The sequence below is a fragment of the Apus apus genome, chromosome 20 (assembly GCF_020740795.1).
Source record: "Apus apus isolate bApuApu2 chromosome 20, bApuApu2.pri.cur, whole genome shotgun sequence".
NCBI lineage: Eukaryota > Metazoa > Chordata > Aves > Apodiformes > Apodidae > Apus > Apus apus.
Window position 1 is genome coordinate 3658536 of NC_067301.1, and position 26655 is coordinate 3685190.

At 39.8% G+C, this 26655-nt stretch overlaps 1 protein-coding gene across 5 annotated transcripts in view; it reads right to left on the reverse strand.

Moving 5' to 3' along the window:
• The window catches only part of RERE (arginine-glutamic acid dipeptide repeats), a 216681-nt gene that overhangs the window by 106034 nt on the left and 83992 nt on the right, over window positions 1-26655 (reverse strand). For all 5 annotated transcript variants that reach the window (XM_051637085.1, XM_051637084.1, XM_051637082.1 and 2 more), the window contains 2 exons: window positions 5020-5125; window positions 3439-3535 (listed from right to left, as the gene is read on the reverse strand). In XM_051637085.1, coding sequence (XP_051493045.1) covers window positions 3439-3535; window positions 5020-5125 — 203 coding nt within the window. The remainder of the gene's footprint in view (window positions 1-3438; window positions 3536-5019; window positions 5126-26655) is intronic.

The window sequence follows — 26655 nt, forward strand, 5'->3', positions numbered from 1 at the left end:
GTATTTTAATTAAGTGCCACTGCAATCTCTCTAAAACTTCCTGAATAACAGATAACCATGCAGATTCTTCCCAGGGTGGAAAGGGAAGGAAATTCAGTTACAATGTCTCAGATGGTCCTCTACAAACATTCATTAATTCTCATTACACCAGCACATATTCCCAAGGAGCCCAAAATTAATCAGACTAATGAACAACATCTACCCTAGAATACAATCCTGAAATTGTCTTATTTGCCAAGTTTTTACAGTACCATTACAGTTGTATCTTTAAGGAAGCTTCAAAAATTCTACTATTGCTGTTATTTGGGAAGTCAGCTTTTTAATTTAGAAAGCTAAATAAAACTTCAGCTTCATAAACACTTCCAAATAAAATCAAAGCTATGCTGTTTTAACAAGACTGCAATCCTAACAATGCCAATTCCAACACACACAAGTTTCTTCATTCTACTCTCATAAATAAGAGAGTAAAACACAAAGGCATTTTTTAATATTAGAAAGAGAGAGAGCAAATGGGAAAGAGGATTTATTAGCTTGTTCTATAACAGACTGGTAATATTTCTTTTTAATATAGCTTGTTGATGAAGTCATTATCCTTAAGGATGAGCTTGTAGACAAGCTGTAAGAAGTTGCATCTCATTTCCTCAAGGGTTTGTTGGACTGTTCATGTCCAACAGCTGCTCCTGTTTTGTCACTGCAGTTTTATATTATGCCACCAAATAAATCAGAGCACAAGTGGGCAGAGACAAACGGGCCAGCAAGCCAAAGAGTTGGTGCTTTTATCTAACCCTGATTCAATGCAATAAACAAAGCACAGGATTTTGCTCTTTTTCAGCATGTCAAGCTTCCTAGCTTTAATACAGATAGCACCTCTTTTCTCATGTATTTACTGAACAGTATTTGCTATTTTAAATGAGCTGCTTCGGGGATTATTTAACAAAAAGGTTTGTCAATCTTGGTTAAAATTGAATGAAAAGTGCTATTGCCACCAGCACACCAAGATGAGTAACTTTTTGGCCTGTAGTTATGCTGGATCTGTCGGCCTAGTCTTCTCAGCAGAGTTCAGAAGCACTGAACACCTGAAAAGCTGCACCAGGAAGTTGCCATGCAAAGCCTGCTTCCCTCCCTCACCTTTCCATGGTAAAGCACTTCAAAAAAGCTTACCAATCCACAGCCACTGGGAACTCTGCCTTACAACATGAGCTCTCCCAGCATCAGCTGCTCCAGGTGAGGAGAAAAAAGGATGAAGGACGAGTGAAGTTGTGGACTGTTCTAAGCCAAAATCAATGGGGCTATCCTGGGAGCTCAGGCTACAGAACTACCCCCATGACTGCCTCATTCTCAGTCAACTGCCCTTCTGGCAAAGGATTCTGCACAGGTCAGGCCAGGTTGTAATGAACATTAACAAGGTTGGCAATTGAGACATCAGACAGAAATACTGAAAGCCAAACTAGTTCAGTAATATTTATTTTATCCCTGGTGGCTGAAGCTAGTTTCCTAGTTAAGTCATTTATAAAGACAGTCTGAGAGGAGTATTTGTTTTAATATTTCACAATAAGTTTCTATTTTTAGGGGGTTTTTGGGAAAATATTTTGCTACCTTTCAATAACCTAACATTTAACAAGCATTTTCCAGATGACCTATATTCATGAAAGCAGTAGGTCTTGTTCATAGCATTTCAGATGAGTAGGTACTAAATTATAACCACAAAGATTTGCCATATAGGTAAATAGGACAAAACTTTTACTACACACTTCCACAGGGATCTACAAGTATCCTCTAGTTAATTTTTGCACTGGTTAGAGCAGAAGATTGGTAGTTCCAATCACTGGCTTTATTTCCCAATTTGCCATCAATGCATTGTGTGACCAGAGCCATTTGCTTGCAGAGGGCAAAGAAATAATCCCATAGTATAATAAATGAGAATGCAATGTTAAGCCTCCTTTCACGCATCAAAATACATTCTGCCTACTCTGTGTTCTCAAACTACAAGAACATGTGCAATTATCCTTATGCTAGTCTTGTACACTGAAAATTACTGACATCTATTAATTACCATTCGCTAGAAAAGAATCAGCAAACACAATCATCTTTAGATACCATCTACAAACCTGTAAGAATTATCAAAATATGAGCAATCCAGAACACAACAAAACAAGTGAAATCAGATGCCACAGAGAAACAAGGAAGTGACCTGAAAGGTGCCTGTGGCACATACTTCCAAGCAACAAGGAGGCAGGTAACACACAAGACAGGTTGAAGGAGTGATCAGTTTGGTCCTTCAGCAGCCTCCACTCTTATTGGAAGGGGAGAAGAGAAGGTTATTTTTCAAGTTTGCTTGGTATACACATATTCCATTTTTTTCCTTTTCTTTAAAGAAGAAAACAGAAAGGATGTAGAAGAGAAGATAAAGTACTCCCAGGGAAAATTCCATACACATAGTTCAGCTTCTCTCTGTTTAAGCAGACAGATTTCCAGGATCAAGACAGCCAACCTCCTTCTACCTTGCTTCTATACATGCCAGTGTAAAATTGGAAGATGACCTTCTGTTACTCAGAAAAGGCACTGGGGAATTTCATGAGATTCTGGAACACCACTGGAATTTTCCAAATGTATTTAAAAAGTCTAATACATAAATCAAAGGGTTCTTCCCAGCCTTGTAACAGAGGTTGCAGCTAGTTTGTCTTGAGAGTAAGTGGCTTCAGCAAAGGGACTCTGAACAAAAAAATGTCTCCAGATGGTTTTAGTGAAACACCATCTGAGCATTATCAGGGAGATTATTCAATTTGCATTTTGACAATATCCATGCACATTTGGCATGCTGAAAATCTGCTTAAAAAGAATGCCTTGCTGTTCCTATCTGAACACATTTTTAAGTACTGCTGCATCCCTCTGCCCAGGCAAAGGTTAGCCACTGCAGTCAAAAACTGAGTGGGTAAAGAGAGCAGCAACCTCCAGGGAAGGGCAGAGAGTAAAGAGAACAATACATGGGTCCATTACCTCCTGTCTGCACAGCGAGTTTTTAATAGAGCTCTGAGCTGAGCTGCAACAATGACAAGTGCCTCTGAGCAAAAGCCTTTAAAGCAATTTAATCAGGGCAACATCCTAACAGTCACTTCACCAGGAGACACTATTGTTAATAGTGAAATCAAACATGGGGGAGGGAAGGGTGGTGTTTCTGCAGGAACTAGCAATAATCCAAATTGGCAACGATGGGAAACAACATCTTCTGAGCAACATTGATTAACTGAGATTAAAACGAGACTAGAATTACAGCTTCTTTTTGAATGGGAACTGATAACACAAGTTAATTACTGTAGGAGATGAGGAGGGAGCTGAGCAGTATGCTAATGATCCTCACACAAAACCAGAGAAAGCACCTTTCTCAAGAAGGTTTTTCTCAGCCACCTCAAACACAGCACCACATCCTCTGTACCTTACCTGAGGGCAGCAGCGTGGTAAGTGTCAACATAATCTGAGATGAAGAGCTCTCGATTCTTGATAACTGGGTCTGTAATAACAAGCTCTCGTCCAGAATCTGCCAGAAAGCAAAAACACAAACAAAAAACCACCAACAGATTAGCTGCAGTCTAAAAGCACCTCTCTCTGTTGCCGTTTTGCAGGTACTTTTTTAACAGGTCAACATTTCTTAGACAGTCCTCAGTGTTAAAGACAACAAACGTTCAGGTTGTTTACATGACCTGTCAGGTATGGAAATAACACGATCACCATTTTTACACATTAATTTTCCATCCCCACTTATAAAGAACTGCTGAAGGGAAACAGATTTTAGGGGTACTGGATGACACATCATCCACTGAACACTAGAAGTGGTCACTCCCAGGTGACAGGAACCAGGCAAATTAATTTATCACTGACTTTTGGTTCCTGGGTTAACATTTCTCTTGTTTTGCAGATTTAATCTCAAATCTTCAACAAAATCTTGACAGTAATAACTGCTTAGTGCTCTGGCTTTGAGATAAACATTGACACCCATGTTCAAATACAGACAATTCTCAGTGATAACTAAAACCTGAAGGACAACTTTTCCCATGACTTCTTTATAATTCCTCTGAAGAACACACAAAAATATTTTGCCACATGCAAAAGAGTGTGACATAAAAAAAAGCAGCCATGTTATAAAAAATGCTCACGTCGTGACACTGTGCCAGTAATCCCACTGTTAGACATTTCAAATATAGTAAGAGAAAGGTTAGAGCTGTGCAGCTTTTGCTAAAGCACACCAAAAATGTCCTTAATGCCTACAAAAAGGAGAATGTATGCTCAAATTTGTACTCTCGTGCACCAAAAAGTTGCTGTGTTCCATAGTTCAAACGTCAACTTTTATCACAATTCACCTTGGAGTATCTTCAGAATTTTAACAGTTGCCTCAAGGAAAATGCCTGGTAAGAATAGAAGCAAATGTTATGTCTTCTCTAGAGGCAAGAGATAAATGACACTGCAATACACATTGAAGTTTCTTCTGCTGCTATTAAACCCAAGATCACACTTGGTTTTGCAAAGAGAAAAGGAGGAACTGAGCTACGAGTGCTTTACTTCCTGCAATATTAATCACAGTGAGTATTCATAAGAGCAAGGTTGCATGACTGTAAAAATTTAGTTTTCATGACACCATGGCAAAATCACAAAAAACCAGAAGAGAATCACAATGTCTTCAGACAACTTGGTCTTCAGCCAGTTAGGTATTAGTACACTGTCCAGAAGGCCTACGAAGGATCCAAAGTTTGTTTCTTTTCTACTCTCTCTTAAGGCTTTAGTATAATTTAGCACAGTATTTAAACCACACCAGAAAGGCATCTGATTATAGCTATGATTCCACGACACAGACCAGTTAGAACAAACAAGGCAGGTAAGAAACACTGTCATCCATCTTCTAACATATTTTCATCAACAGTCCTTGCTTCATACCCCTCCGCAAAAGTGTTCTTGCTTTCTGGACTGTTAAAACTTAAAATTCAGAGTACAAGGAAAGAAGGCCTTACTCTACAGAGCCTAACTTACCATTCTCATTGTGTCTGTCCTGAACCAAATGCTGATAGACTGAATCTGGGACTTCAGACTGGCGATAGTACCATTTGACATTCATAAGGAGGTGATCCCGTTTACTCTGAAAGAGAAGGTCTAAAGGCATTACTAAAAAAGAAATCAGACCACATCTGACAATTTTCTAAAGTATAAAATTTATTTGCACACTGAAGGAAGCCTGATGTAGGACCCAAAAGGGAGGAAAACATATTTCTACCACAATGAAACAAGGGCAATGAGCTAACGATTGACTTTCAAACTAGCCAAAGGCAACAAGAACCCACTGCATCATCATGCAGTTTTACCTCTATATATCTGACCAGCAAATACTGATCTATTCACTCAGAAAAAAAAATAACCCAAGAAAAGAAGAGGCAGAGATCAGAAAAGAACTGGAATTTTTGGCCTCATGCAGCATGATCTTAGCCTGCAAATTTCTACAAGGAAAAACATATTTATGGCCAAACACAGAAAAAAGAATACCAGCAGCAACATCTTTTAATGCTACCATTCTTAATAGCAGTAACAAAAAGACATCAGATTTTTTTACCCGCAAGGACAGATGGATTCAGACATAATTGCAGATGTTCTTTATTAAAATCCTTTACACAGAAGAATAGGATGCTGCCCTTCATTCCCAATAATTATAGGTTCTGACTGCTCACGTACCTCACAAAACCAACAGAAAAACTGACACAAAACTGTCTTCCTCACGTGTTCCTTTGTCATTTGGGAATGCAGCTACCACTTAGCTCTTTCTGAGAGGAAACTGAAGCATAAACACCACTTAACAGGAGAATTTTTAGATCAAGTTATTACAGACTGTCTGCTTCAGTTTAACTTTGAAGGCCTCCGTAGTCAATTCTTCCTACTGCTCCAAAACACTGGAAGAAACAGAGGAAGGCCTGAAGGGAAATGAACATTCTTTGGGAATGAGGCAACTTCAAGTGCCCTTTGTTTTTTCTGGGCCCTTCTAAGGCTGCTCTTCAAACATTTGACATTTAAAAGCCAAATCACAGGTTACTGGACCAGAAAGTTCTTCTCATCTCTCCTGTTCATATCAGCCTAGTTGTTACAGCAATTACCACCCCCTTCTGCTTAATAAACAACATCAGAATCTTTCAATTAAACGCACTTCTTGAAGCCTTTGATTAAAAACACATGTAATACCACCGAAAAGCTGCTAGTGGCAGCATTGTGCCAGAAAAAAGTTTAACTACACCATCACTGCCACAAGTGCTGGCTGTACTGAATGCCTCAAAAAACATTCAAGAACATACTAAGCGTATTGGTGCTGTACAAGGGAAACCTGAACCTCCTTTTGTTTTTAAATAACACATCTGCAGTCAAAACCAACAAGCTCGTCTAATGCACTAAAAACGCCAAAAGGACAAAGTCTGAGAGGCAACACTGGGTTCTGCTGCCTGCAGGGAACAAACCGTTTTGCAGAAAGAACTCTAGAATTGTACAGATTTTGTGTGAAATTGTGTATCCTTTACCTGTGTGCACATTGAGATTATACTGCAACAAAAAGGAAGGGATCAAAACTGCCAAGTCTGTTCCTTGCCCTGGCATCTCACGGAGCTGTGAGCTGGCAGGTCACAGCTTTTTATTTTTAATTAGGCCAAGACTGTAGAGGAGATGGTGATGCAATCCCTCAACTTCCCTGTCTCCGTTTCTTATTATATCCCTGAGCAGCCCAGGGCTTTGGACGAGGCTCAGGTCAACACTCACAAAGCATTCTGATACACTTGGATAGAAGAAATTCGTGGTTGGAAGCGAGATCTTTCATCCTGCTGCCATAAGGGACCACCTCACTCTCTCCCCTTCTCTCAAAAGACTCTCCCAGTTCATCATCCAGTCAATACACACAGAAGTTTTATGCTCACTGCTGTCTCCTCTAAGCTTCACTGCAAACCTCCAAGCTCCCCAATATGTATTTAAAAAAAACAACTAAATGGAACAGCAGAGGATTACACAGAAGCTTATTAGGAATATTCACATACTGACACAATGAAGGTAGGTATTTACTTCATTTCGCAGTATTTTATCATCTCATCATCCAAAAATCCCACCCTTAAGGGTGTAATATCTACACACGCTGGAGCTTTGTGCTAGTCCAAGCACTCTAATTTGATGGGAAGCCACTGATTTCCCAGTTTGAAACTTTCTTTTAGGTTCATAGGATGGCTCTGTTGTTCCCTTCCCTGCGTTTCACCCCTGAGGTTCTTGGATACTCTGTGCAGCCAAAGAGAACAACAACATTTCCTCCCCTGAAATCAGATTCACAATCAGACAGGGAATGAGATTGAATTTCAGGAGGCTGGCTGAATCTAAAAAGTTCTCAGGGAAATGATGAATTGCCCTATGCTGCAACCTGCCAGCACGAATGGTATTGACTTCATGGAGCTGTGAGGCATCGTCAGAGGGGAAGATTACAAAGAAAATGAAATTACAGGGGTTTCATAACACAGAAAAGCAGCTTTTCTTTCATTACACTTCTGGAAAAAAAAAAAGTATCTTGAAAATCTATGGAGAAAAAAAAAATGAAGGAAGGCTTAGAACCAAAATAGGTAATAAAGATGACAGAAAATCAACTTAAGTTGTGTGTATAACCACAGATTTTAAGCCAAGGCACACAGCAACTTCCTACACTTTTGACTTCTAAAAACTAAATTTTATGCAATAGGCATTTCATATGAATTTTAAGTGATAGGAAAAGTTGAACATGGCCAATGTACGTATCTTCAAACAGTATCAGATTCATTCCATATCTTTCAAACCTGAAAGCAGCACATGCTCCACAATGCTGACTGCTCTTCTTCATCCGAACAGAACACACACACAGCACAGCTCAAGGCCTCCACACACAGGGAACACAACCACAAAAATGTCATTTACAACAAAGATCTGCAAGTAATTTTTTACTGAAAAGTCTCTGGAACGATCTAACTAACAATATGCTGACATGGTAACAAGCTGTTATTGTGCTCTGCTGATAGCAGTAGGGTTTGGGTTCTGGGTTGTTTGGTTTGAGTTTGTTTGGGGTTTTTTTGAGTGGGCTCTGATCTAACCTCCTTTCCAAATACCTCTTTTTAACCATGATTGCTACTTTTTGTCCAATGAATTTCAAAGCTTCATCTTGAGAAGTATTTTCTGTACGTACTCCAACATGCACGATTTTGTGAGTTTTAACCTGAACTTTATTTCCCTAACAACACAAAACGTCTGTCAGAATCTTGCTTTTCACATTTACATCCTTCATTGCACAGAAATTCCTAGACATGCTATTTTGTCAGCTAATTTTCTAAATATGTGTGTCATTTACAGAGCAGACTATACTCACAGGTGTCAAGACACCAACTTCTGTGGTAGACTATTTATTTTAGAACCACGTGCACACAAAAGAAGTGTCCCTTAGTTCATAAAGTGTTGCTTTTTTTTTTTTTACACCTTTACATATGCAAAGCTGTGGATAGTCACATGCTAAATTCAGATTTGCAGATATCACAGCAATGGCAAGCAGCTTTAAAGTGGCTGTCAGCTCAAAAAGATTCCCTGTGCTACAAAACTGCATTTTCCCCTTAAATGAAAATATTATCTATTGCTGCAGTGCTCTAAATGTACTCAATTGAGGGTATTGCTGTTGCTGCTGCTTTAGTTTTTGTTCCTTTTCAAAAAACACAAATCAATTTGGGACGCTCAACAAGAATTAGATAAAATCTGTAAACGGATTAAAGCATCCCAGTTCACAAGCATCTGGTCAACAAAAAAACAAGTCTCTCCCTTAAAAGGGGAAAAAAAAAATCATCTTGAAGGTTCTCTTTAAAAGTGTGAATGTAGAGATTTCCACAGCATTTGTGACAATACCAAGGTGCCTGTTTTCTTTTAGAACCCACTTGAAAACAGAGTTGCTGCACATTACAATTCATATCTTAAAGAGCTTCCACGTCTTCCTCCCAGGGTTATGTCTAACCAAATTGTGCAAATGATCACAGATGTCCTGCAGATTCTCTCAGAGGGATTTAAGCAGTATCCTTCATTACTTGCCCTATTTAGATACCATGTTAAATCACAACTAGCTTTGGAAACAATATACCAAATGCTAGAGATGACAGATGGGCACGCTGGAGTGGGTGAATAGCAGCTATTTCAAAGAAACAAACAGCAAAATAGAAACAAGGAAAAGGACACATCTCCTTTCAAATGTTTTCAACAATGAAACTCTTCTAAAAAAATATAAATAAATCATGTGATTAATTCTAAGCTATCAAATGCTTTGTCTTATTTTAACAGCATGTTCAATGTTTTAACAGGATCTCCACTAATCAAAATGAACACCTTGTGCATTGCAGCAGAGCAGCTCTGGCCTCACAAAGCCAGTGTTCAAGTGAACATTATATTCAGTTTTTCACACTACAAATTAACCCACTCCTTGGGGCGTTGTTTATCCCCCAAAAATGATGATTTCATTTCACACAGACATTTCTAATTATGCTCCATGACATGGTATTAGCCTGACCCCAATACAAGTGGTAAATGTGACTTGCTCCATGTCCCTCCCCTGCCACATTGAATTGCTACCCATATTTCGACTGTAGATGTATTTTCACACTTACTCACTTCTGACATTTACTAATATTTGGGGGGGGAGGGGAAGAGTACTCATACCAGATCCCCTGGGGGGGGAGGAAAAAAAATATTAAAAAAAGAGGGTGGACACAAAATGAAACTATCTAAAAATCAGGAGCTAAACAGATAAAGCAAGGATCACTTTTCTTCCCACTCTGCAACAGAACACATAAATTCAAGTCCTGGGGATATATCTTTTTGTGGGTTGTTTTCTAATTAAATAAGAAACCTGATCAGCTGTTTGTAAAACAAGAAAACCTGGCTTGGAAATACAGAGGTTATTACTCCAAATGAATGCTATTTTTGCAGCTTGACTCTTTTAATTCAGATGCAGGTGTATTAACACCCAGTTGCTTCTTGCCAACACAAAAGCATTGTCAAAAGTGAGAAATAACAGTTTTCAGCAAGAAAAGGTGAAATAAAAGCACTAAATATAGCCATGTGCAGTTTAATCCTCTCTGCCCCCCCTAACAGAACAACCCAAGGCAGCAGCCCTTTTGCTTCCTGTCCTCTTAACCCGAACCAACACAAAGACTGCAACCTTTAAACCTGTTAGTGTTATCTAATGACTATTCCATCTACAAGAGCTTTTCTAATAGAAACATGCCTTGATGGCTTATCTGGGCACACAAGGCAGGCCACAAAGAACCTGCCTTGATTGAGCGCAGTAATGGCAGGCAGGAAATGAGAAGCCTTGGTTAAGCCGCAGATAATCGATCAGTGTATTCAGTGAAGTGTGAGCTGAGCTGGGAATAAGCTGCCTGGGGTATCAAATATTGCAGTTTCCAGGGTAAAGTCCCATTTCTGTGATCTATGCAGGGGAAAGCATAATTTATTGACAAAACAATATAGGATTTTTTTTCGCCGTGTCTTGCTCTTGACATTATGTGATTGTTTACAGCAAGAATTTCTCGTGTCCCTTTTATTCACAAGTTAGACAGACAAAACTCTTTTTGGAATTCATGAAGTCACCTCAGTTTGCTGGAAATTAATTCAGTCTCATGTACAAATAACTCAAATGTAAAACAAGCGTCACACTCACCTTCCCCTGAATTTCAAACTCTCACACTCTGACACATACATACATGAAGACTCAGACACCTCCATGAGCCTGTCCTGAAGACTATACAAGAAACACAGTCCTCTTGCTTTGGTGAGAGCATTATTTGTCCTAAATCTCTGTCACAAAGTTTAAGCAAAACTGTTTGCAAACATTATGGACTATAGGCAGGTTATTTGTAGACAGAGCTGTTTCCTACATAAGGAGAAGGGAAAGCACACAAGTCCCACAGACATACCCCTAAATCTCAGCCTACACATATACACATATGTAGGTATAAAACAACAATCTGCTTGCCTACACCTTTAAACAATTGCAAAACATGGCCAAAATGAGTCTTAGATCCTGACTCATTTTCTGAAAGGTTGTGTTTTCTGCACTCTGGGGAGATGGCCACATAGCCAAAACCTTCAAATCCAGCTATCAAGGCTCAAGCCTTTTTAAAAACACTAAGTGATATGCTACTTATCTGCATGTTAATTCATAGTAGCTGCCATATGCTGTCTCCTAGTGTGGGTGGTTTGGCATTAGAGCTGCTAGACTGTCTTAAAAAAAAAAAAAATACAGACTTCAGATCACCAGAAGATCTGTAACTATCAAAACTTGCTACACTGCCATTTTAGGAACACTAGATGTTCTGGTGGGACAGCTATTACAGTCACAAGGCAAGAACTCCATAGCATATGTGACAGACAAAGAATAACTATGGTAACTGAGAAGTGGGGAAAGATCCATCAGAAACTGCAACAAATAGCACTAAAAGACTGTGTGATTTCAACAGTAAAGTTTGCCACTTCAGGACACAGGTTAGCACTGCATTTCATTGTGCTTCAACTAGAGGCACTTCTAAGACAAAGCTCAAACTGAGTTACCTGAAGGTGTTTTTCTCTTCCCTTTGCTCCTCATAGCTCTGTCTTCCTCGCCACACTTTTACAAAAATCAATTAATATGGGATGTCACCTACCAACTCTTAATTTTATTTAGTGTCATATATTTTCCTTCCCCCTTTACAGATGTCCCAAACATCCTGAAATAGAGCCAAAATTCAGCCTCGGTCACCCCAGAGCCTATATGCTAGAATTCAAACAGAGATGTGACCAATATGGAGACCCAGCTTCCTCAGCAGACCCTTCCAGTAAAACCAGTATGCTGGGTTAGCTCTTGGTCATTTGCTGACACCTCAATTACACACCCAGCAAAGCAGAGAAGTGTTTGCAGATTTAGGAGTTACAACTCCCTTTGGGTTTTTAGGTGGGGGTGCTAAACATTAGCACCTCACATTAGCCAGGTACCACTCCACAGAAATGGCACTTGTAAGGTAGAGAGAGCCCTGCACTCCTAAAATTGCACTTCAGAGATAGAATAATCCTCTCCAATACAATGACAACAGCTTCATGCCCAAAGAGCTAGTAACTCCCAGCTAGAATCAGATTTGGATGACAAACTCTTTCAAACCTCTATTCCCTTCTTCTGTTACTATTTTCTCATTGTTGTCAAAACAATGTCCTCTAATTATTTGCTTCTAAATGAACTGCCAAGGGGTGCATGTCAGCAATTCCCCTTGAGACAGAGGGGATGACATTGATTATGCAGAATGCCAACAACAGGGTATCAATCTGTGAATTGGGCACCATGTGAAAGAAAAAGGAAACACAAGGAACAAATGAAAATACCGTTAGACAAATAGTCATTTGTTTCCAGGATATAGGCTCATATGGAATGATAACTTTAGTAAGAGACTTGCCACAAGCCAAATAAAAATTAAACCAGTCTTTTTAGAATCTTGAAAAAAAATTCTAAAAAGCAACTGTGAAATATCCAACTGAAATGGAGTCTTTAGGCTTTACCAATTATGCTAAAAAACAGGTCTCACTTTAAAACCTTGCTCTTTGACAGTGTTTCTTAAAGGCACAGGGCTGTTAAAATCTAACATGAAGTCTCCTGTCTTCTACTGAGACAGAAGAACAAAGACAAGTGTTTTTCAAAATCTACTGTAGAAATTACTTGCTTATGTTAGCTAAGTTAGTTACAGAATGAGATACTTACATGTAGGCTAAAGAGTATGTGTCATTATATAAGAACAACTGCAAACTAGCATTGATCAAAAAAACTACAAGGCTACCCTAAAATGAAGCTAGGAGGGCACGTGTCATCTGTCAAAGCCCAAGTTTTTGACACATTCAACTTCAAACCAGCCTTTCACACCCAGGCTCTCTGGACTCCTCTTTCAACATTAAAAAAAAAAAGCATCCATCTCTTTTAATTCCTTTGGAATTGCACTCATATTCACACCCCAGAAAACGTGATCAGCAACCAACATCATCTTCTCTGTTTTTGCAAAGATTATAGAAGAGGTCAATTAAGACCAAACAGGAAAATACTCCAAGCAGTCTTTGCCCAAGTTATTTGTTTTCTACCCAAATTCCTAAGGCAATTTCCTTCTTACCTACAACACCCGATTAATCCCATCTTCCCTACTTTTAGTCCATGGTGACACAGGAACAGAGGATCAGAAAGTGCACACTTACATCTTGCATCACATCAAATATCAGATATTAAACATACACTCATTCACAGACTTCCAACTACTGAGCAATCCAGAAAACAGATTTCAACACAGCCTCGTTCAAGTTTTCAAGGAGAAAAAGAACATTACTCATGTCAGGTAATGACCATGAAAGACTTCTGTATTTAAATCAAACTGGAGTATTTATTTAATAAACTTTTTGGCTTTACTAGAAACAAAGCTGCTCACTATGCCAAGATGTAGCAAGTCACCTGTTTTCACATCAGTGAAACACACTTAAGTACAATACCCTTAAAATTTCAATTCTAAATGACAAAAGATAATTTCACCTTGTAAAAAAAGCAGTTATGCTTAAAAACTGGCCAGCTTAAAATAAAACTATCATAAGATCTTTCATGAAGGTTATGGGTCATTGCTTACTACCTCATTTAATCCCTTTGTGGTATCTTTCTGCTTCGTTTCCCTTTTATGTTCTTTGAATCCCATCTGTGGTTCATGGTGTCAGTTATGCTGAGCAAAAGCATACAGTAACCACACTATTACAGTATACAAGTCCCCACGAACAAGCCTGTTTAATTACAGTTGTCAGGGCTAGACGACAGCGTGTCCACCCATTTCCCCCACCATGAAAGCTCCTGTGGCACAAAAAGCTTTCCCCAGCTGACTCCTCCTGTCTCGGGGAAAACCAGCAGCTGCCTACCCCAGCAGACCCCCATCAGGTCAGTGTGCATTTATCTGATAAAACCCAGGCAGATAAACTTTGTGTGAGCTGCCTCCACAGAGGCCCAGGAGGAGAGCAGAGCAGAGATGCCCACTGTAGCTGTGGACAGACAGTTGGGTCCCTCCAGGCTGACTCTTTGTTTTAGCAATCTCCACGCCGTCATGAAGTGGTTTGGGTTGGAAGGGACCTTAAAGATCCCTACGTAGCCTCGTGCTGGAAGATTCTTCCTGACACACATTTCTGTACGTGCACACACACAGTGCACTCAGCTCCACTGCACAAAAATCACAGGTGCAGCCAGAGATGCCACATTTCAGCTATTACTTCTCCAAGCACCACAAAAGCCCGACACAAAAGCCAAACAGGGCCGAGCATTCAGCAATAGGCTGTAATTAAAATCACTACTAGAGAAGGCAATAAGCACTATTTTTGATCCCAGCATCTCTGTTCATGTTTGCTGCTTCTCCAAACTCCACTTTGATTACAGATGCTGCTCCCTTGCCCGCAGAAGGGAACGTGGCAGCCCAGCCCTCCTTCACACCCGGGCTCATTAGCATCTCGATTGCTGCACCTCACGCCATGCACACTGCACAGCAAATACACTCGGTGTCAAGCATAATAAGCAAACAGTTACCTAACAACTAATGGTATTACAAATGTATTTAACTAATCATTGAATATATGCTCCGGTAATTAAATTCCATCAAGGGGTTGTTGGCTTTTTTTTTTTTAAGCATTATCCCAAAGAAACACAACACTGAAATGAAGATACCATTCAGACTATGCCTGACATTTGCCATTAAATGTCATTTATAGTATATAGCTCAAATCTAATTGCTGAGCACCACCAGCCACAGTATTTATCACTTCTATTAAAACAAGCAGCACACAGCAGTGGGGCTATTTGAAGCCATCATATACAGTTTAAACAGATTTCTCACCTTTTAAATATCAAGAGGCCACATTTTCTTGAACATCTCACTAAGGGGTTTGCCTTTTAACAAAGAGTTACCAAGAGCTAAAGGATAAAACAACCAGGAGACATTTGCTCTGCAAACCCAGCACAGAGTTTGAACAGTCATATATGGCTGTTAAAATGTTGCCTAATAGTCAGGGGAATTTTATGACAGGAAAAACTGAAGCACCTGTGCAAACTGGCCTGCTTTGCTAGCAAGCTGGGTTTTAGAATTGTAAAAAGAAAAGGGAAAAAAATACTGATCAGCCAGATCCTGTGACTTGGCTATTTCACCACAAAAGCAAGTGGTGTTCCTATGAGGAAACAAAGTGTACTTGGAAAATAAATGCTTGGAAAGTAAATGTTTCCTGGTGCAGCTTCTCAGAAGATATAAGCACTTGCTTATGAAATAATCAGTTACTTAAATGTTCACATCCTGTACGAAGCTGCACTTAACGTGCTGTGTTTTAGAAAAACATAACATTTTCAACCAGAAAAAAAACCCCAAACCAGTTTTCTACACATGTGCTTCATATATTAGCACGTTCAGACACTGGCTGATAAACAGGGTCATGACTTAGTCTTAGTAAAAAAAAGGTTGTCAGTAATTAGTGTGAAACAAACCAGAGCAGCTAATCTAGAAAATAAAACAGCAGTCTTAAAAAAATGTCAAGTTGTGGAAGATATGACTGTATCTTACCATGCAGGGAATTTCTAATAGAGATTGTTGCTGCCTGCCCCAATATCAATGGCTAGAATTAACAACACTAGACATTACATTTTTAGTTTGTATGAAAATTAGTACTACATAAATCCACCCAAAACCAGGTCCACGAGCTGCAATCTAATCTACACCTGTAGATTGGAAAGACAGCCTCCATCCCTCTGGAAATGGAAAGATATTGAAAATGCAAAAATCAGCAATAACTACACTGGAAAATTAAATCTATGCATTTACTTGCTTTAAAAGAAAAAGGCTCAAAGGTGGGAGAAAGGTACAAAGGAAGAAAAACTTGTGTCAGGTGCTGAAAGGCATGTGTGAACATACAGACAACTAAGATGAACCACAAGTTCTCAAACAAGGATATACAGTTTTTAAACATATAGTACACATAAGGGACACCATCTGCACTGCACTCTCATTTGAATTAAGATTAAAGTAAATACAGACAGCCAAGCTAATACACAATGCTAAGGCTAATCATTTGTCTTGGGTAATATCATCACAGAACTACAACTTAAACAAACGAGGCCACTCGGAGCTTCCATTTTAAAAAGTCAAGGTGTAAATTCAGAGATCTGAAGGAGGCTTTGAGACCAACTAGTAGTTCCATAAACCATTTGGTCCTCTTGTAGAATTCAAATGAATTTACTTTCTTACTAGAGGCACTGGATGGAACCCATCTTTGCCAGATTCAAATGCTCTTGACCCCAAAATCATCACATATTGTTACTGCAGTTTTGTACCTTTCCCATTGTTCTGGGCACAAGGACTCATATGAAACATGTCATCACAGCCAATTTTTTTACAGACTTATTGAAAGCAACAGGACACCTGATTAAGAATTCTATGTGCAACCATTACCTGTATTTGCAGAAACTGGCAAGTACCTTACAAAAAAACCCCCAAACTTTCATAAAGCAAAGCAAGGCATCCTCACCAAGTGTTACTACAACTTGTGAAGGAACTCTGCGTAAAACCCAATTTGACTGGTTTAGAAGTGGCTCATTATTTAGATTGTTTGCCTTTTACCAAGCACAATCTTCTCAGCATGACTTAAAAAACCCTCTTTTTCAAATCACCACGAGCTGAGTTCTTCCAACTGCTTACCAGGACTCTCACTTGGCAAAGAAAAACATGTAGGAGATTATGTAGCAAAACTAGGTGCTCTCTCTTTGATGGATACATTTGAGGAAGAAGCCTCCTTCAATCAACCCTGGAGCACACACATTTGGGAGCAGTTCTGGCCATAGCAGCCCTCAGAGTTCTGCTTGTTACAAGCTCCTGCATGTGCCTGCACAGACCAGCACAGGGCACAGACCATCTGCTCTGACACTTGGGAAGTTATGAGAATGTTGCCAGGCTGGAAGGGACCTCTGGTATTACTTAGAGATGGAAAATAAACTTAAACATTAAAAATAAATACATAATAATACTTAAAAGAGTCCTAGTGCACAGGGATCCTGACCCTAAAAGGTGTGGAGGTACCTGAGTATTTATTACCTTCAAAAAGTTAAATAAAATACTTATGCACTGGTACAAGTAACACTGACAAATCCATTTTCCAACACCCAAACGCATGTAAATTACAGCACTCGTCCTACAAGTGCTTGCCAATGAGTAGAGTAATAAATTATTTTTTATTATAATGCAATACTACCTAAAACTTAGACATTTACTATGCATTTAGTGTATTACAAATGCAGGCATGTCCAGATACTCTCCCAGCTGTTTATTTTCCTGGCCCAATATTTTTACTGACAAATAGCAACCTTGGCTTAATGGCCTCTCATCATTCAGCATCAAAAAGCAAGTCTGAAAACACCAGCACAAGCCACTGTGTTAGCTCTTTTTGGCACTAAGGACAATCACCAGGTGGGGAAGGGAGCACATCCAAAGGACATGCCCTTCCCAACCACAAGTGCAGATCATTCAGGACACAAGAATCACAGCAAGTCACAGGTTCTGCTGGGAGACTGCAGAGAGCATCATGACAGCTGCAGTTTCCAGATGAAAGATTTATGATGATCTTTTACCACAGTTCATGAAATTTTGCACTTCAGAGTGTGAGGCTTTTAGCTTAAAGGCCCAAACTACTTCAAAACTCAAACAGCTTATATTGAATGAATGTTCTGAGGGCTCAGAAAGGCACGCAGGAAACAGCATCTGAAATGGGATTTCAGATATTTCCTTACAAATTTTCCTCAGCTATTGCAGGGAAGCACTCAATCACAGCCTGAATTGGTGATAATAATCTTCTTTGATCATGAGCACAGCACAGGGAGCAAGAATTCTGAGGTTTATGAACAATTTTGCAGTACAAACATGCAAAACAGCATGACACATCAGAACCAGAAAACTTAACACCAAATAATAGCTCCTGTTTTTTTAAATCGTATTTCTCAACCTTTTCAGCAACAGACATTCTGAAAAGCATCCCAGGGAAAACCCTTCTGCAGATTTCTTGCCATCCATTGCATGCATTGTGTGATATCATATATCGTGCACCTTCTGCTTCACTAGGTCCTAAGGTTCAGACATATCAAAGCACCCAATTGCCTTTTTCTTCTTTTTTTTTTTTTTTTCTTTTAACATGAGGAATATGAAAGCACACACTGAAGCTGGTCCTTGTTAGCAGGCCCATTTTCATCTCTTTAAACTCAAAGAGAGCAATTCCCTTGAAAACTGTCACAGCGTTTTTGCAATCCATAAAGAGGAAGTTCAACAGCCTTAGGTCACTAATCATAACTACAGTAGATACAGAGCATAAATTATGTCTTTCTATTTCACAGCAGTGAATCATGTATATTCTTTTATCTTAATTACTTGATTCTTTCCATAAATCGAATATTCCAGACATGTTTGCAGCCAGGAGGGTGTAAACAGCTGCAACTCCTTTCTCTAAAGCAATATTCCCTGCATCTTTTTTCCACCTCTCTTCCTTTCTCAAACTTCATCTCAACCATTCCCTCCCATTTTCTTCTTCCACATACAGCCAGCATACAGATGCCACATTTATTGCTGTTTCTATTGCACAGCTACTTGTAAACAAATTGGTAAAGTTGTCAAGTGGCCTTAGCTCCAATCAAGAATCTTTTCCATATATGAAAGCACTGTTGGGCAGATGAAGTGACCACTCTTGGCATTTCTTAGATACTTCACACAGCTCATGAAGATGCCACATCGAGTCATAAATGTGGGATATGAACTTCCTAGGATGTTCATTCACTGCAAAGCCTTAGCTTTCCCAGTAAAAATTAGGATACAGAGCACAAAAGAGCAAGTGCAAGCACTTGGGGTTAGGCTATTTGAAGAAAGCCCCTCTGAATCAGCCACCCACTGGAATTCTCCAACTGCTAACCACTGCAGCAGGATCGTTTTTTTTTTCCTCACAGCCATCAGTATGAGACAGGGCCAGAAACAGCACCTTTAAAATTCAGTGTTGTAAGGCACTACATTGATTATTTGACCTGCCAAAATCCTCACACTGACTGTGACTAGCAATGAATCCAGTTCATGGAAATCTCAACCCTAAAAAATAGAGCTTTGCACAACTACTTGGCTAGGAAATCTGGATGAGCAAGACCCAAAAGTTCAACAGCACTTGTGGTATGTCTGATCTAAGAGGAACCGAATTTGTAAACATAAGAACCTTCTTTACAGCTCTTCAGATGTTTATTACCATGTCCTAGACTAGAATCTGCTGTTTTCCTCATAGAAGCTGATTCCAACATTTGACCCAGCAAAGATCCTCTGTGCATCCTAAGACTGAGACGTTCCCTCCAGCCAGGGTTTTACAGCAAAACTACCACTGCCATATTCTGTGTTAAAACTCCAGGAACTTCCAAAGAGCTCCATGACATTAGGCTCAATAATTGAGCCTCTTTCACCTCTTTCCACTCATCTGATTTCGAAGATGTTTACTGACCTAAAGAAGGAAATAAATGACCCAGAGCCGTGAAGATTCACTTACCCAGACATTTGCAAAGTGGATTAAGAAAATCAGAGAAAGCATACAGATGACCAGAAGAGACAGTCATATTTCTACAACTTTGCTGTCCCAGCTTTATATGTAAACAGCAAATTTCTAAAGAGATTTATTTGACAACAAAAGGTATCTGGAAATAACCACCCTTCCAATTTTGCTACCTATAACAACACTTTTTTTAACCTAGGAAGCTTAAAACACACCATCTCTAAGGCAAAGAATTACCTGATGTGCCACACAGTGAAAAGAATTCCTTTTACTGTTCATAAAATGCAAACCATGCATGGAACTCTGGTTCAGCAAACTGTGAGCTGTCAAAGAGGTTAGTCATGAGGTGCCTCTGCACCTTCTAGTCATTATTAGGAAGTGGGAAGAAGAGGTTTTGCCTCTTCCATTTTTTATCACACACTGCTCAAGGCAACAGATTGTTTTATACAGCTCATGTTTCAACTGAACTCTTTATTATTAAGCTTAGCTACAGAAGAGCACCTGTTAGAGAGCACTCCATGGGCTGCTGTGAAGGCATTCCCATCCTTTGATTTTAAAAAAGTCTAAGATTCATCTCAAGAAATCCACATCTGATCACAATTACAGGAACAGAGTCCACAGGCTCAGGCCATCACTCCGTTTGCAGAGTAATTCCTCTCTCATCATCACAATTTGTCGTGAAAGTGGCCACTCCTGAAAAACACTTTCTCTGCCTCACTCTCTTCAAATTTTCATAGTGCCAGAACCTGATTTTTGAGAAGGATTCTTACATTTAGATGGATTTCTGGTTCATATTTACTGCTGTAATTGCAACTGATATTTTGCTATTTTTAAAAGGATGTTTTACAAATAAAAGGGAAACTGTTCTTTTACAGAGCGATCCTTTCACTGGGCCCATCAGCAGAACATAAAGGGGGATGGAACAAGATCTGCTTCACAGAACAACACAGCCTGCCTATTTTCCAAAAGTAAAAGGTTCAAATAAAGTTTAAGATTTGCTCAACGCGAGTTTGTTTAGTATTTTTGCATTGCTTTTAACCTTAAAACATGCCAAGAAACAAGACACTGAAAAGAACAGATTTTTAAAAACCTGAGAAGTTCTGCTGAGAAAGCAGAGCAGGATACTTATGCACTACTAATTTAATTAAAGAGTTATTTTCCTTTTAAATACCCTCTAATGGCCCAAAACGAACTCAGGCTGATTTAAAATCAATCACTTTAATCAAAATTACAAGTTCAAATTCTCCATGGATTAGTGTTCAGTGCCTACAGAGTCAAAAACACACATCCATCACATCCCTACTTTTCACTTGCTCCAAGTCCCAAGCAGGGACAAGACCTGGTTATTTCATTTACACCCAGCAGACGGGCAGCCAGCCAGCCCCTCGGCCCCACTGCTGCTCCCTGACACAGCCCTCCTGCCTGCTGGAGAGGAGGGAAAAGGAATTTTCACAAGATCTGAAGCTCTATTAGACAGGCAGCAGACTTGGAGCACTTTCCTGAGGGGCTGAACCAGTCTCTGCTGTACACACGGGGACCTGCATCACCCTCCCTGCCACTCACACACACACACTTCCCAGGTCTCTCAAGAGCATCTAGACAACTTTCCCTTTCACACACCAGCGTTTTTGTACCTCTAGCCAGCAACCTGCTAGAACAGACATCTTTCCTCAGATGTTTTTAATCTATCCAAAGTCAAGCCCTCTTGCCACAGTGTGGTGTGCTAACCTCAGATTTACTAAAGCCAGACCAAATAATCATGCTTGATCTACACAACCATGACACACCACACCCGGGGTTGTACATGGAAACAACACATCACTAGTGAGCATCAAGAAACCTGACACTTCCCAACACACACCAGTTGCCCAGTGACTGTCACGTTATCAACTGCTTCATAGGGAAGAGGAATAATGGATTATTTTTATGGATAAAGACAATTTGCTCCCTGCTGGAGCAGCAGCACAAAAGGAAGGCAAGAAACACTTGCCAGGGAAGCTGCCCCTAACTGAAGATGAACAGACACGTGTGCAATAACCTTAAATGTCCCCAGGTCCTGAAATCTTAAGGAAACCCAGGAAAACAAAGAATGAGTCCAACAAACTCAATATGGGGCAGGGAAGGAGGAACAGATTTCTGATTCCACTCATCTCTACACGGATTCAGATGAAGAGATTTCTCTACCAAGACTGCCAACACTCCCCACCTCCCACCTTCAACCATGCACTGCAACTCAACAGCACTTTCTCCAACGTAGCCAGAAAAAGGTGTTTATTTTACATATAATACACAATTCTCTTCTGCTCGTGTTTTATTTTTAAGCATCCAGGTAGGACTTACAAGCCCAGCAAGCTGCTTGCCCAGCTGTCCTCAGCCATACCTACACCACAGCTGTTATGTTCAGAACTATGATAACCCACCACTGAAACCCAGCTCCCTGCTGAAGTCATGGCTAGCACAGACAGCATTTTGGCTAGCTGCTGGTGGCATGTCTATCATTTCCTACACCTCCACATGCTACCAGACACTTGATTAGCACAGAAGCATTATCTCTACCTTGAAGCACAGTATGAAGCCCATCAGCAAAGCTGCCCTTTCCCTGCAAAAGGCAAGCAAGCAAATAGGGAGGGATGACACATACTGAAATTTAGTGACCACAGTGACATTTCACATTCTGTAAGGAAAACCATTTTCAAAGCTGGAAAACAAATTTCTTTAATGAATTATCTTCACCAGCTTATGAAGCATAACAATGTATCTTTGGAGACTTAGCACAGACACAAGAAATCTGACAGTGCTCAAGTACCCCCAAATGACCAGAGAGAAAATTTCAACTTCAGTAATCCTAAAGGTCAGAAGCATTATTAAACATGACAGATGCCCTCACTATTCAACACTAGAGGACATGGCTAAATTTATTCTCACTCCATTTTCTCTTGCTACATGTAAAGCAGCTAAAGTACTTGTTTTTTTTTCTTCTAAAAGCTAGAAATAACAACCTCTTTTCTCCATATTCAAGTTGACACTTACTGATTTATTTAGCAGTCAATTATCTCAGCACCAGGTGCAGGAAAGAGCTAGGTTTACTTTGGGTGAGCAGGAGGAAACAAGACAGTAGAAAAGTAAAAGAAGAAAAAGGTGCTGAGGAGTACACTGCCGTGACAAAGGGCCTAACAAAACTAAAAATGAGCCATAATATAAAGAGGGATGTTAATAAGTTCTATGGGTCAGGCACCTACCATCAAGCTATTGCTATTAGACATGTTTTCATGTCCAAATAATTAGCCACACATGTCCCTCTTGCTAACACAGCATGGGAAGAGCAATCCCAATTACACCCCACACCCATGAGTGGCATATTCTTGGTTTTCCCCTGTTTTCTCAGTATCTGTTTTCATCCTTGGCTCACAGTCAGACAGGGGTGGAGGGATGTTAGTGGAATTTGTATCACCCGTGCTTCCTACTTTCCTTTTTTAAAAAAAATTAGGAAAAAATACCACAATAGCAATTTTGCAAAATGAGGATTGGATTTCACATTCAGTCCTATTTTTGTCCCCCTGCAATTTTTAGAATTCCCTTTTCTGTTTCATACAGAAGCTGCCTCTCAAAATAAAACCGCTTTAGAACACATGGGAGCAATTTTCTGATTTAAACCAAGCTGACAAGCATCATCAGCTCCTATTAATGCCCTGCCTGCCATGTTCTCTCTTCTGGAGTCTGCATGTTACATGGTGCACACATGGACAAGCATCTCGCCACCGGCAGCAGCGCAGGATGTTCAACCAGCTCTGCTGTCCCAGGGAAGAGCTGGCACAGCCTCTGGCTGGGGGTGAATCCTCAACAGCCTCCAGACAGCCTTGCATTTTTCATGTGGCAAGAAGCCAGCAATGAAAATTCCAACTGCTGGCCTTCTGAATGCCCAGTGGTGCAAAAACCAACAGGGTAATCGAGTGAAAACAAAAGCAAACAAAAAAACCCCTGTGTATTATTCTGTGGTTTGTTGTTGTTTTTTTCTGTAGCCCCTAAGTTGTTAGGTCTGGATTTCAATTGTAAATATCAAGCCCAGATGGAAGGGAATGCAGGAAGAGCTGGAGCTGAGCCTTAAAAAGCATACATACATACAGTCCTAACAGGCAGCTATTTAATAATTTTTCTTAGCAATGCTGTATCATTTGTTTTAAACACCACAAATTAATACTCTCACCATTTCTAACAGACAAGGATGAAATTGTGACATAACATTGTTGCTGTGTATAAATTACTTGCACCAATGCATCACCAAAGCTTCTCAGAAAAAGAAAAAAAAAAAACCTTCAAAAAACCTCTCCACAAAAATGCTAAACATTCTTTACTTGACAAAATAATGCCACGGATGAAATTACAGATCTCTGCCAGCATCAACCATACAACCACCTCACACAGCCCTGTGCACTTTGGGAATGTGAGATATGCTGGTTTAGCTACTTCAGAACGGATGGTTTCTGCCTTCAGAAGATATACAACAAAATAAAAAGAATGCTGCTCTGTTTTTTCACTAAGCTCAGTGAAACTCCACCACCCATAAATCCACAGAGCCAGCCTCATTCCTCTTTCTTCAATTCTGAACTCTCATCTGAAAGACATTTCAAATACCTTGCTAATTTAACACACCAAAAGCAGGCAAAGCAGCAGAGCACTTGAAGAACAGACTTATTACCAAAAGAATTCCTTCTCTGCATCTATGTGACAAGACCAAACCCTGCTGTGTAACACAGTTTAGTATCTGTGTGAAAATTCAAAGTGTCATCTGGGGAAAAGTAAACAAACAAACAAAAAAATCTACAGAGCAGGATTGTAAAAAAGAGAATTATCAAAATGGATTCATATGCATCTGGAATGATTTTAATACAAAATGCCCAGCAAATCTCCCTGTGCTGCTGACAAATCACCAGCTGAGGTAAATCCCAGATAATGAAACATTGTAAGAAAGGCTCTATTTAATAATTTAGCCCCTGTCAAGGAGTTTGTATTGATTCTTGTTTTCAGCACAGGGAGAGAATGTTATCTTCAGCCTTACGGCTCAATGACAGCATCAGTGAATTTAATCACTGTGCAGCTCCTGCCATGCAATCCTTAAACTGTCACCTCTGATTCTTCATCATTCCTTGCCACTTTGTTCAAAGCCCCTATACCCACATTTTCATACTAATCTCCCACCCCACACATGCCCTTCTGCAATCACAGCAGCATTTCAATCTGCTTCACATTAGACATAAAAGCCAATCTCATTTGCAGACTAAATTTTTTATTTTAAATAATTCAGCACTCCTTCAAATGTCTCCTTTGTCTCTCTCTTATTAGCAAGTCTGCTCCAAACCTTAAGAACAAACTTAGCTGTGCTGAAGGGAGGACTGAGCAACCAAGGGACAGCAGTTCTAGCAAAGGTTTTTTGCAAAAAGAAAATCTTTCAGCCTTTTCTTGGCTGCAGAAGGGGAGATGCATCTGGAGAAGGAGGAATCTATATTAATCAGCATTTTTTCCACACCAAAAAGGAAAGGTCATGCTGCCTCATAACTGGCCAGGAAAAATTACCCGCAAATTAATTCAGCTGCAGTTCAGGGACAGAACATCAATTCATCTACAAACAGAACGAGGCTTTTAAATACATAAATGCTTGTGGCTACAAAAACCCTCACTCAGACATTTGCATTCAAAAACACTAGCTCCTGTGAAAGTGCAGAGAATAACAGATGTAATTTTAACATGTTTGCTGAATTGCAAGGCCAAATGCAGGAAGAATGCAAAGAGGAAGAAGCAGATACTGCAGAATTTAGAAAAAAACCCCACACATTTCTTTTAATTTCCCCTCTTTATTCCAGGTAAGATGCAACATTTTCCATTTTATAATCCTTTGGATCACAGTAAAATGATCCCACAGGCCCATACAGACAAGGTCATCATACACAGATTTTCTATTACAGGGCACTAGCAACGTTTCACAACTGTCTTTTTATGCACTTCTGCCTTTCCATCCAGACTATAAATTGTTACAAGGCCCTGGGGCAATCCAGCTGTACACGCCATTCAAATCAGGCTTCAAGGAGAAAGCACCACAGCCAAGATGCTTCAATCAAGTAAACATCCAAGGCACAAAGGGCAACTGCATCACGATTAATAATGTTTTCTTTTATTTGGCAAATTTGCAAGTTTTTCCATTTTAAAGTTTCTCTCCCGTGTTCAGATTCAAAGTGTAGCCTATTTGCATTTTAAATGTGACATCAAATTAAGTCAAACCACAATAAATCAGAAGCATGCTGCTGAAACCCATTTGCTGGTGGGGTCCTGTTTCTCTCTCTGGAAAAAATAAAAACCTTCAAAAGGAAATTTGGACTTATTTATCAGCCACTGGAAATTGATACCAAGAAAGGTCTAAATGACAGGATTAGAGGGCAGATCTGAAAATGTATTATATTTGTACAAATTAGCTTGTATCATGGTCAGAGATATCCTGGTATTACCAGCAGCTGCTCTCAGTGCTTGGGAACCACATCTGCTGCTTCTCCCAACCTCAGCTTAACCTCATACAAAAACTAACACAAATGATGAAGGGAATGACCCACCTCTGCAGCATCACAGCTCTGCTTAACATGAAGCAACACACAGCAACAAAACAGGGGATGGCAAAAGAGACAGATCACAAAGAAACCAGCAGGAAGAAAAGTTTTATCCCAAGGATTTTATGGCCATTGGTGAAGTGCAGCCATTCCTCTGGAAAGCAGAACTGCTCTTCTAGTATAATTTTTAGTAGAACTGATTCATCTTCCTGCCAAGGGAAACCTGTGATGCAAGTATAAGCTAATGCATCCAAGTACACCATCCTACCTGCCATAACTGCTGTACTGCAAAAAGCATGAAGAAGGAACCAATTATTAGGTTCTCCAAGTCACAAGATCTAGACACTAGATTACAAAGCTGCTCTGAAATTACTTGTCAAATCTGCTTCCGGAGCAATACAACTTCATCAAGATTTCAGACCTTAGT